The sequence below is a fragment of the Leiobunum rupestre genome, chromosome 6 (genome assembly GCF_980474605.1).
Source record: "Leiobunum rupestre chromosome 6, qqLeiRupe1.1.hap1, whole genome shotgun sequence".
Classification (NCBI taxonomy): domain Eukaryota; kingdom Metazoa; phylum Arthropoda; class Arachnida; order Opiliones; family Sclerosomatidae; genus Leiobunum; species Leiobunum rupestre.
Window position 1 is genome coordinate 19683424 of NC_143389.1, and position 12908 is coordinate 19696331.

The following is a 12908-nucleotide window of genomic DNA, read 5'->3' on the forward strand; positions in this document are numbered from 1 at the left end:
GAAAAATTCGGTTTGTCTAAAAATTAATTTAAATGAACGTTTTCGCGTTTCGCTACCTTATTTCCAAAACCAGGTAATATCATTTTCGATAAACTTCCTGTAGAGTTTTTATTATTACACAATATGATTGAAAATTGGTTCAAACTTAAATATAATAATTAAAATATAGTTATAACATCGGGGGGATTGTGTGAACATAAATGTCCGTGACACGTTGTTTTTTCTTCGTGTTTCTTGATGTTTCAAAAAGGTTAGCCAAAACAACTCGATACTATCCGCGATTGAGGGAATTTTCCCACATCTAAGGAAATTTCGACCCCAAAAATTCAAAAATCGGAAATAAGACCGAAACTTTTCAAAATCGAGGTAGAAATTCCGGCGTGAATGATTTTAGTGATTAAATACGATAAAATAAATACAATTAAATTAGCAACTGATTGTAATTTAGGCTTTCGTCAAATGTTTAAGAGTTGGCACACTTGGACTCTTGCTTTGATATTTTATGTAAGCTCTCTTTAAATAAATAAACTGAAAAATCAAGCAATATTAGTCATAGTTCGATTTGAGAATTTATTTTATTTATATTCTATAGGTACCTACAGATATAACTATTTTGAAAAATCTCACACACCGTGGTCAGATATCTTCCATCCTCTCCTAATAATACAGAGCAACGTTTAAGCTATGAGTTAAGCCACCCTATCTTGTTAAATTCTTAGTAAAAGTATGAAACCGCATAGAATCGAAACTTGTAAATTTTTCAAGTCGTGTTTTTCAGTGAAAAATTGGTCCTCTTTTCATCAAACTTACGATATTCGTACGTTTTAGATAACGCTCTACAACTTGATCATTGGGAAATTTGATCTAGCACCTAGTAGTGAAAAAAAAATATTTTGAATATTGTTAAAATATTTTCAGAAATCAGTGATTTTTCAGAAAAGAGTGTCCATAAATAACGAACCATAAAAAATTATGTTCTAGCGATAATAGTTTTTGCAAAAATTTACTTTTCGAACAAAAAATACCCCGTATATGCTTAATTTAAGTGAAACTGATAAAATAAATTTTAATAAAAATTGCTTATTTAGAGTACAAAATTCAAGCGTCATTGTCTTTTCTTAAATTACCAACGCTTGGTAAATATTAATTTTTTGGGGGGGGGGGGGTAACATGATTGCTTGTAACTTGGCCACCTGTTTTGATTCCCCATTTACAGAAATTTGTTTAGAACTATATACTTAGTAGCATAAGTAAGATATAAGTTTGACACTTCCTATTGTTTTCATGCTAATTTTCTAACCGAACCTGTTTTCAACACTTACCCACCCGCCCCGCTATGACTTGGACTCGCAACTTAGCTCAGTAATATATCCTTGGCATAAGTATATTTCTATTTGGGCATTTTTGAAACACTAGGGAGCTCTGCGTTGAACGAAACCTAAATTGCACAAAAACTGTGATAAATTAGTTCGGTGTTAATCTAAGCTATTGGTCATACTTATACATGTATTTATTATATTTGTACTAGTTAATGACGTGGGCTTATATCCGAATACGTTTTTAATACCGTTAGATTCGTCATACATTCTGATAGTTTCCTCGGTATAGTTTTGGAAAGTGCGGCTTATACTCATATTTACTTGAAATTACCGTAAACAAATACACTCACATAGTTTATTTTATAGTCCATATGTGGTTTTTATTAATTATAAATATATCTTTGACCGCAAGTATGAAATAATGTTTAAGTTCCGAAAATATTGTCGATTTTCCGAATAATTGACATTTTAATTTATTTGCAGAGAAATGTCACACGTGGGAGTTGCCATACTTTGGCTTCCCATTATTTACCTGATGATCGGTAAAGGGCAGTCATCTCTCAGCTTATGGAGAAGTACTCACGAACGATACAAAGAAATTGCATCAAGGCTGTTGGGAACGCAGGATACTTCTGTTCCTCTAAATCTTCCAATAGTAAGTTACGTTAATGCTACACAATTTATAATTCGATCACGAAATTATAACTAGATATAATCTTTGTTAAATTTGACAACTACCAAGCTGTTTAATGCTACAAACGAAGGCCATATAGTAGAAGTATAAGCCGTTAAATATGTTACTGAGCTGAAAATAACTTTTTATAAAGTGGAAAATAGAAATTTCTCATTTTATCATTAAAATTGCTTATTAATTACAATTTTACCATTTTAGGTGTACAGAGTTAAAAGACAAGAGGATTTTGATTGTAAGTACCATCATTATCAGTAAAGGAAACTAATAAATTAGTTTCGTACTAATGTCAAAAATAGTCAAATAACGTTTTTATTTAATTTTACTAAGACTTTATTTTGTTAGAAATTACATTATTCATTCGATTTTTTTTCATTCCAAAATACTGCGAAAAACAATTTGTCAAAAGGAAATTAAATTTTTAATTTATGTAGTTCAAAATACATGTACTTATGCAAACCCATTTAATAGAGTGCTCGTTTCATGGAAAAATATTAATTGTGGTTTAAAAACAATGACACAAAAATTAAAGATTGATTTATCGCCCTAAACTTGGAAGGTTCCTTAAGTAAAATTTAAGATTTTATTGGTTATAACAAAAATAAAACATATCCTTTGCTACTAAAATCACTAAACATATTAATTAAGTGCCGTCTGAACCACCTGGACTGTGCACCTTTGGCTCGGAGGATGAACTGGAGATGTGCACTTATAAAAACGTTAAAAACGTCTCTTCAAAACTGAAATGGAGGGCCGGGAAAGGTGTCACCGCATTCTGGCTCGGGGGTCCCAAGTTCGATCACACAGAGGGCGACAAGAACGGTATTATGAAATTAACGTTTCTACTGTTTAATTTTATGAAACTGAAAAGTTATTTTTTTAAAATGCAGGAGGCTACACATTCTTCGAGACATCGTACGAGCGTTCCGTTGTTGACGCGCAACCAAAACGTAGTCGACTGACATCTCGAAGTCTCAACCAAAGAAATTCGTACAGGCACAACAATCCCTTCCCTTTTCCGTCTTTATCTCACTCTGCTAATCACGAATCGGAAGGCATTTCCTACCAATCGAGCACAACCCCGAGACCAATATCTTCTTTCACTGTCGAAAGTAGTGGCTCACTGAAAGCAGCGCCGTCGGACAGCGGACTGGCCAAGCCTGGAGAAACCGCTTTCTTGTTTAGCACCAATATATCGCAAACTGGACCCGATGGATTTTGTCTCAGTTTTTATTATAACATGGAAGGACTTAGCGCTGGACGATTGAGGGTTATCTTGTTTGATTTGGAAATGGGTGATAACGACACGATCTGGGAATACGCCAGTGATGGCCTTGACGGAATGTGGCAACACGGCGAAATCGCCTATACATACGGAAGTCTCCATAAGGTAATGCACTTAAGTTCACTTTAAAAGCGAAAGGCGAGTAATTGCAAATGTATTAGTCACTTTTCAATAATTACCCTTAAATCAAAGAGGTTAAGATTATGAAACACTATCACGAAATTATACACTATCCTAACTGTACCTTTAAATTAAAGATCAACCTAAAACATTAGTTAACATTTTTCATCCTGCATTTTTGAGTAAGTTGTTTCACAGGAGCCACTTAGCCTTATATAAGCAAGTGTTTTTGCACACCATCAGTATGATTTTATGTAGTGGTATATAATATAAATAAATGATAATTCCAAATCTTGATACTGAATAAAGCTAAAGGCAGTCTTTACCCTTAAGGAGACGCGAAATCGTGTAGCTTTCACTAGGCAAGCCTAACTTTTACTGCACTGAGCCATTGACTTCACGTATTTAAAATTGTTGCTCTGATTTGAAAGATAGGGGACCAATGTGAGCCCTCAAGTCCTTTAAATAATAGTGACAGATCCTGCCGTCTTTATTTAATTGTATAGGACTAACAACAGCACGATATGTGGCCGTTGGTCGCAAAGCTACTTAATTTATCGTCCCATTTAAGGATATAAACATAAGCTGAGGTGATTCATTAGCAATGTTTATTTTAGGTGATCTTTGAAGCTATTCCCAAAGCAGCATCTGATCCAGCTCGTTCGTTCCGTGGGTACATTGCCCTGGACGATATAGAATTTTTACGAATGGGTCCTAATGCAGAAAAAGGCTGCTTAGGTATGAGACAGGGGCCACTAAAGAGCTCCAACCATTTTGTTAAAAATGAAATGTTTTTTTTTTCTGGCTATAGGGCATTGCACATTTGAAGGTAATTTTTGTGGTTGGAAGAATGTAGATGATGAAGACGATTTTGACTGGGATTCCGGAAGAGGAAGTCAAAGCTTCTTAACGGGACCATCTAGAGATGCCAGTAGCTTTGGAAAGAACGAACCTACAGGTGAAATATAACAAAGTTTACCAGAAAATTATACACTTAAATGGAATGTATAAGTCTTCATTGCTTCAAATGATTTAACAAGACCAAATTTATTGTGCACTCTTATTTGAGACAAGACTAAATTCATATCGAATCAGCGTATATTTTTAAAATCTCGGCTTTAAACCACACCTGTTTCTATGAGCATCAGTACCCCCGCCAGGAATTTTTAACACACAGGCCCGGTCTGATTTAGAGGCCCCCCATCTATATATTTAAATTTAGAAATGCCCTATTTTAAAGATTTTTTTTACTATAGTTAAAATTTTAAAATTATGACACTATTATGTTAATTTAAACGTTCTCTTGGCCCGGTCTGATTTAGAGGCCCCCTATCTATACATTTCAATTAAGAAATGCCCTATTTAAAATTTTTTTTTACTATAGTTCAAATTTAAAATTATGACACTAATATATTAATTTAAACGTTCTCTTAGGAAAGAGAAAATTTTCTTCCCTGGAAATTTAATCAGAGAATGATACTCTTCGATTAGAGCTTTTACCAAATTCGTCAACCACTAAATTAGGGTTTTCTTTTAAACTTGTTGAGGTTAACGGTAATAGTTAGTGTAAGGAGCTGTTGGCTAGCGTGGCTTGCCACCACCCTCCTACGCATTCTAACCCGGCCACCTGAATTAAAGGCTTTAAAAGTCGCTCGATGACTTAGGCCTAGGGTGGTGCCTTGGGTATTAGCATAGCTGATTATTATTATTATTATTATTATTATTATTATCAATCCCCATTAATGGACAAAGTAGCCAGATTTGAAAGTCTAAATTATCCCATAGTTGTTCGTAGACGTGTTTCTTTTAAAAGCCGATTCCGCGATTTTAGTAGCTTCTTTCCAAATATAATCAAAGCGTTCAGAGTTTCTACACTCTTCTAAGGTCTTGACAGTAGCTTGGCAAATGGCAACGGCTTCCGTAAAAATAACTTTGGAACTTTGTTAATATTCCGACAGGGAATTTGTTACACCTAATACTTCGTCTAATGCAACGACTATTATTAAGTTTTTAAAGTCGGGTTTTCCATTTTCAATCAGATTCTCTTAAGATAAAACTACGGAATCGAGTCTATTTCTAAAATAGTTAATCCCCTTTTTTTGCTCCACCATCGAGTGTCGCAGCTTTGTGGCATTTTTAGTATATCGTAGCCTATCTTTTTGGGAGTTTTCAAAATATTCACTTCTAATGACCGAACTGCTTTGAAAGTTGTAAATGGCTTGAACCAAACCAAGAAGTTCCCTAACTGTCGATATTTTGGAGCAACAGTCAACCGAAACTAAATTTAAGCGGTGGGCGTAGCAATGAACGTACGGACAATGGCCAAGTACTGCTTCTTCTACTTTCACCCTTACTCCTTTTACATGTCCACTCATTACACTAGCCCCACCAAAAGTATGTGCAACACAATTCTCCAATTTGAAACCACCCTATTTTAAAACATTTATAATTGCCAAGCTGATTCTCTCAGAATCAAACTTGTGTAAATCTGTGAACCCTAGAAATCGTTCTACGACACCTATGTCTGCTTTGGTATATCGAATACAAAGACTTAACTGTTCTACTCCCACATTGTCTCGAGTTTCGTCAGCTATTACAAAGTAGAATCCACCGGATTTGTTGACCTCTTGAACAATAATTTTTCTCACTAAACTTGCACAAATGCCAATTATCTCGTTATGTATGGTGCTGTGCATATATTTGGCATTATTCAGAATATTATCGCACTTGGCTTTTAAATCAGGACCTTTTCTTTTTAAAAGATCTAATATTGCAATAAAGTTTCCCCTATTCCCAATATTGTCGGCGGATGTGTAAGTGTTCCCCTGAAGTGCTAAATCTTATTTGGCACATAAAATAATCACTTCCACGTGTGTAGATAGGACCTCTCTATTTCTAATAATGTCTAGTCTATGGTGGTTGTTAAATTGGCAAGCTATTGATCCACGGGATTTGGATTCCATGTAGTCTAAGCACATTTTGTAGGCTAGTTGGTGAGAAGATTTGTTGGAAGTGAAGTGTTCTTCGAATTGTTTTCCCATATTTTTCCAATCCGAAAATCCCTTTAGAAATCCAGTATTTTTACAGCCTAAAAAATACGGCAACAAAAACAATACACTGTATCCTTTGCTACTGAATTTTGCTAAATCATTTGATATTGGTCATACCAAGAAGAATTGAAACCTCGATTTTTACCTCAAATTAATCTTTTAGGAAAAGGATTTAGCTTAGGCTGAACTGGAAGGCAATCTTTATCTAGACTAATATCCAAGTTATTCAACGCGTGTAAGCCCATTTCTTTTGAATTGGACACGTTGTTTGATCTATTTTGTGCATGGTTAGAGTTGGGGTTTGCAATTACTTCTGCAATTTCTCCTTCGTGAGTTAGTTTCATTTCCATATCAGCACTGACGTTTGGAAGAAGTTCGGCACCGGCGATCGGAAAAAATTCCTGTAGGTTCCCGGGCCCATATATTTTAAATAAAAAAATATACAGTCTTAAAACTAAAACCAGAAAATAAATTGACAACTGTACCATTTGAAAAAAAGTGTTCTTTCTAATATTGATAACGAAATATAGGTCGATGTCTTCCAAAAAAGGATTAAGGGCAGATCATTAAGCCTTTCGTGGCCACATGCATGCAATTGACGGCTTTTAAAATTCATTTTGCGCGTGAAAATACCCCTACATGTTATGGCCAAAAAAGCACGCAAAGAAGGCTGTGTGCCCAAGACATATACCTGTAGTGTCACGCGCTAAAACGACATTTCAAAATCCGTCAATATAAAAGTATTTTAGGCTATCTAGTATACCTTAAGATAATTAGGTAAAACAGGGTACACGACAGCGCAATTTCGGTTTGGACGAATCTATTAAAATCATATTTATGCTTATTTCATCTAAATGTTACCTGCATCTTCGGTATCAAAATACCTTCTTTAAAAGACTAAATTCCAACTAAAATGAAGGCAGTGAGGTAATTTTTTTGCCTAATTTCACATTTACTTTTGTGTGGGCTCTGCCCCCGTTTGTGTTTTCCGGTGAGGGCTCGAACCCCGGAGCCCTCAGCGGACCGCCGCCTCTGAGCACCATCAGTCTCACCGTAATCTTTCTTAGACGTTCTAATTGTATTAATATATAATTTACTGATTAAAGAGTAACCTTGCTTTTTATATGTAGGTGGTTTCGCGTACATTGACGCATCCTACCCACGACGACCCGGAGATAAAGCTAGGCTTGTCAGTCCAGAATTTCTCGCTACCGGTGACAATAATCCAATGTGTATGAAATTTGCTACTCATATGTTTGGCAATGGAATTGGAACTCTTCGAGTGATTCAAAAGGCATTGGAAGCCAATGAAAGTCAAGCAAAAATAATCTGGGAAATTTCTGGTGAAGCTGGAAATAATTGGTATACGGCCCAGGTCCCTGTGTCTTCACCAACGCCATTTACTGTAAGTGTCAGAGGCGTCAAAGTTGTACTTATTGAAACAAACTTAATTAGTTTTTAGTTAAGTTAATCGAAAAGGTAGAAAAGTCTTTAATAAAAAGGGGGCAAAAGAGATAAACAATAGCAAATTTATAGTAATGATAAAATAATCGAACTGCATTATAGGCCATAGGTGGTTTTTATTAACTCAAACTTAATTAGTTTTTGCTTAATTAGTATAGTTATCTTAATTAATATATCCCTTACATTTTTGTAGCTTACATTTGAAGCAACAGTTGGATCGAATACTCTGGGAAATATCGCCATAGACAATGTATCTTTTAGACCAGGAACTTGTCCAAGTTAGTAATTTCTAAACATATTTCAAATATAATTCCGAAGGTTTGTCTCAGAACTAAGTTCAGTCGCTGAAATAAACGAAACATTTCTAAGTACACATATGTGCACGCGGAGCAAAAGCTACCTTTAGAAAGAATCATTCGTCAAAAGTTATGGCATCAATAACGGCTAGTTTGTATTAATATTTCCTCGAAACTACCTTATGAAATATAATTTTTACAGTGATATTGGGAATTATTAAAACTACCTACAATTTTATTAATTTCATGAAACCTCACCGTGTCAACGTCTACATGAATACTTTTATTAGTCTTAAGTCAAATTAAAATACATCTAATAAAATACCTATTTGAATTACAATTATACTTTCATATTGCAGTATCACCTCAGACCGCATTTAGAAATTCAGGTGAGTTTCTCGTTCATTGAAGGGCCACACTGCCATTTAGAACATTTATGCGCGAACCCAGTACTTCTGTACCTTATAAAAACAGAACCGACCACTCATATTGTGATATTTCTTCAGTCCAATTTCCGAAGTTCGCCCGGGACACTAGTAAAATTCAATTGTCGGTGTGGTCCTTGAACTTTGCCCGTACAAGGCCTGGTTAATATCTACTTCGTCTATAGGAAATTGCAATTTCGAAGAAGACTCTTGCGGGTGGAACAACCCTACGCCCCAGGAAGGTGCCGTAGAAGTTGATTGGGCAAGACAACATAGCTACAACGTGCATTACGGTCCAATCGGTGATCACACGAAGGGTACACGAGACGGATATTATATGAACTTACTGAGTAACTCTCAGTCGCCACTCAGAGGAGGAACTCGAGCGTGGCTAATAAGTCCGAGATTCCCACCAGTGAAGCATCCGAGATGCTTGGCATTTTATTATTTTATGTTTGAAAGGACCATCGATCCCGCTGGTCCGTCTCTCGGCAGCTTGCGCGTTTACGTGCGCTCCGTTTCCAGAGACAGCGTTATGGTCATGACGCCGATATGGAGGGTTAACAACCATCAAGGACAAAGGTGGCTTCCGGCTAGAGCCCCCATCGTTTTGGGCTCCGAGAGAGCTTCACCCACCGAACCTTATCAGGTTATCATTGAAGGAATTTGGGGCGATGGTCGTGTTGGATTTATAGCGATTGACGACATCAGTTTCTTCGACGGGGATTGTACAAGTGAGTGCAACATACATATTTAAGGAATCGATTGATATAAGAAATGAATTAAGGAACCATGTCTTCCAAAGTACTATTTTTCTGCAATAGAATATTTTCCCCATGTTTGCTTGGAACTTATCATCGCTAAACTTAACGAGGCAATTCACAAATTTACTTTCATCATCTTTCTGCGTTAAGTGTGCAGGATATCTACCCCTCTTAAAGGGGTTTGCCTCAAGTTGTTCGGTTTCCCCTTACCAAATATACTTATTGATTTAGAGTTATTAATAAGTGTACGAAACTGTGTGTGAACGGACGTGACATGCTGGGCTTCGTGCCACCCTCCTTCGCAAAGGAAACCCGGCTTCTCCTTCTGCGTTGAATTATCTCCCCACCGGTTAAAGGGGTTTTCCCAGGGTCTTCGGTCTTCCATAAAAACTTGTAGAGGTTAACTCTAATAATTAGTGTAGGGAACTGTTGGCTCGCGTGGCATGAAGGGCTTGCCACCACCCTCCTACGCATTGTAACCCGGCCACTTCTTTAAAGGCATTATAAGGCGCTAGATGAATAGGGCCTAAGTTGGTGCCTTGGGTATTAGCCTAGCTTATTATTATTATTATTATTTTTATTAAACGCATTGAAGTTGGTTACGGCCTTGGGCCTTTGAGGGTGCTTTGGGTATTAGCCTATCTGATTAATAAATCTTGCTAAATTCGTTGTAAATTAACATGTTAGGCTTAATTGTTAAACCTTGTGCCGCCATGAAGGTACATCTGGCTAAATTACCGCAAATTAAGTTTTATTAAATAATTGGTCTTCAAAAAAAGTTGGTCATTCATTTTTTATATAACACATGCCGGTAATGACAATCTATACAATAATATTGCAAAAACGTACGATTTGTTAAAGGTATGAGAAATAGTACTTTTCGAACATGGTTGTGTAAAGAAAACTTTGGAAGAAACTTACATAATTAGACTCTAATTATTCTTGCATATTTTGCAGCCCAACCTAGTAAAGCCACCGCTGTGGAAGGTATTCATTATAGAACCCGCTTAGGAAAAAAATAAACATAGGCCTAATAACAAATTTTTCGTGAAGGCGAATGCTCCTTTGAACAAGACACATGTGGCTGGAAAAATGGAACAGTAGCTGCGTCAGGTTCTTCAAATGGAGGCGTTGTTAGTTCTCAAAACAGAGCTGGAAGACTTCCTGCTGGTCAAGCGATAACGGAAGCTTTAACTTGGAGAATGGCTACTCCAACCAGCAGACCCGCAAATCTTCAAGATCATACTTTCAGGGCTCCCAGTTAGAACCCGTTTTAATAATAACGCTGTTTCTTTGCCCAACAAACGCTAAATTGTTATATTTTTTTAGCTGGATACGCGTTTTTTGACATATTTAACCAAGCATCCGCTCAGAATCCGGTTCTGGAAAGTCCTCCTCTGGAACCAAGTCAAGAAGGAGAGCGTTGCCTCAGTTTCTGGTTTGCTCCATTTGGCAGAGGAGAATCCACAACTCTGAGAGTCGTTCGCCTCGAGAGCCCAGCCGGAGAAAGTGAAAGGGAGGTTTTGTGGCAGTTGTCCACCAGGCGTTTCGACATCGGCCGTCCTGATTGGATGTACGGTCAGGTTTCTTTGAAAACAGAAACGTCACACAAGGTATTTTTGCAGATAATATATGTTACCTAATGAAGAATTTTACATTTTTCGCTTTTTGGTTTAGATATTGTTTGAAGGAGAATCGACAGATGGTGGTTTTGCTATCGATGATATTACATTCTATGAGGGTATTTGTAAAACTAGACCAGATCAAGCTTTCGTGCCGCCACCCGCAGATTCATAAAAGACAATAGTATACCATAATGATGATACATACATTTTCTATTAACATAATAACGTATTTATAAATTGAAGTGATAATCGTTAACAAAATAGCCAACTGTTATCTGTGTATAATCTTATTAGTTTAAATTGTTAAATACGCGACCAGAATATTCATTTGAAATATATATAGCAATATTTATAGGTTCCTGTAGCAGCATGTTGTAAGTGCTTTTTTTGTTAATTTTAAATTTAAATAATTCAATTTTAGCAGGATTTTTTTTTAAATAATGCTCGTGTATTCAGTTGACGTCACGAAACACAATAGGAAAATTGTAGGGTATCGTTAGAAAATATAATTTCTTATAATCCTCCATTCTTATAGTTTTTTGCTTTTGCAATATGTTTAGTTTTTTCGTTCTTTTAAAATGATCACTAAAAAATTATAACGCAAACCTTTTTTTAAAATACTAGCTTTGTCCGTTTTGCTATTCAACAGTTGAATTTTCAACTTCAAAACATGATTGCAGAATGAGTGTTAAGCTAATAATTATTGCCATTTTAGAAGTTTCTACTGCCATATACAATATTGTGTACGATATAATGAATTTATCCATTTCCATTATTTCATTAAAGGGTTTTACCATTTATCTTTGCATTTTCTATTACTCAATGTACCAAAAATTAATAACAAAGGTGTAAAGCAACTCATTTTACATTCTTTAAAAATTCCCAATCGAAACGAACTTCAGCAATTTTTCATTTTAATATCAGGCTCTTAAATCAAGGCTTGCTTTTATCAGACATTCAAGCGCGCAAAAACAGTGATTAATATCCGAATTCCGAAAGGACGAATTTTTTAACATACCAAGACGTAGAGTATTATTTATCAAATTATACTGACCTTAAAAAAAATAAAATTAATATTCAGTTTTTCAAGACCCATTTCTGTTAATCATTCGCCTGCAATGCAGTAACAGATTGGTAGCAAAGGTACATTGGATAACCACTCCTAGTGATGGGAATGAGTTCCAGCTCTAGCAAATTGGGGGGCCCTTGGTACAATGACACTATAGCCTCAAATCCCATAATGAATGAGTTGTAAATATCTTTGTTTATCGAACAAAACAGTTACACAGCAAACCGTTCAATATACAGGTATACACATTTTGAAAAAAACGAGATAAGATTAAGCGTAGCAGTTTTAGAAGCGGCATCTTAAAGAAGCTGATATGGAAAAGGAGACGACGGTGCGCGATAGGAATGATTTCACGAAACAATCGGCATGTATGTGGGATAAGTAAGTTATTCTTTTTGAATTTTCTTAGTTTTCCAATGTACCGCAAGCTTTATTCCATAATTTTAAGTTGTCTCGTAAAAGCAACTTCGTTATGGACAGATTTAGTACCTGTTTTTATGACTTTCTTGAGGTAGATTGTAAACACGTTTTAAATTCAATTCCGTATTGTTGACAAGATTACTTTAAATAGGTTTCAAACTGAAGGACGAGTGTTAGAGATACAACAAAATAAATCTGCATAAAACGAATTTAACTTTTTAGGACAGAGAAGTTGAGTTCGTTAGATAAGTTAAAACATGATTCGTACCAGTACATGGCAAATGAAATATTTTGTTTAGTATGTTGGGTATAAAGTCCTCTCGGAAAGGACTTCGAGTTGATATTTTTTCTCAGGTAGTGAGGCGAAATATAAATCTCTT

General features: G+C 35.8%; 1 protein-coding gene across 1 annotated transcript; it reads left to right on the plus strand.

Moving 5' to 3' along the window:
• Positions 1-1770: 1770 nt before the first annotated feature.
• Positions 1771-11420, plus strand: LOC149940245 (MAM and LDL-receptor class A domain-containing protein 1-like). Its single transcript, XM_090177987.1, has 14 exons — positions 1771-1974; positions 2212-2245; positions 2659-2832; positions 2901-3400; positions 4033-4153; positions 4227-4373; positions 7596-7870; positions 8123-8207; positions 8585-8614; positions 8836-9384; positions 10372-10401; positions 10468-10674; positions 10744-11027; positions 11092-11420. Exons 1-14 carry the CDS (start codon positions 1807-1809, stop codon positions 11209-11211), a joined length of 2724 nt encoding a protein of 907 aa, XP_090034113.1. The 5' UTR covers positions 1771-1806; the 3' UTR covers positions 11212-11420.
• Positions 11421-12908: the final 1488 nt, after the last annotated feature.

Bases quoted from the DNA above. Each gene is read 5' to 3' on its own strand.
- LOC149940245 (XM_090177987.1), top strand. From the start codon at position 1,807: ATGTCACACGTGGGAGTTGCCATACTTTGGCTTCCCATTATTTACCTG. The intron at 9,385-10,371 runs GTGAGTGCAACA...CATATTTTGCAG, and splicing joins CTTCGACGGGGATTGTACAA to CCCAACCTAGTAAAGCCACC. The intron at 10,402-10,467 runs GTATTCATTATA...TTTTTCGTGAAG, and splicing joins TAAAGCCACCGCTGTGGAAG to GCGAATGCTCCTTTGAACAA.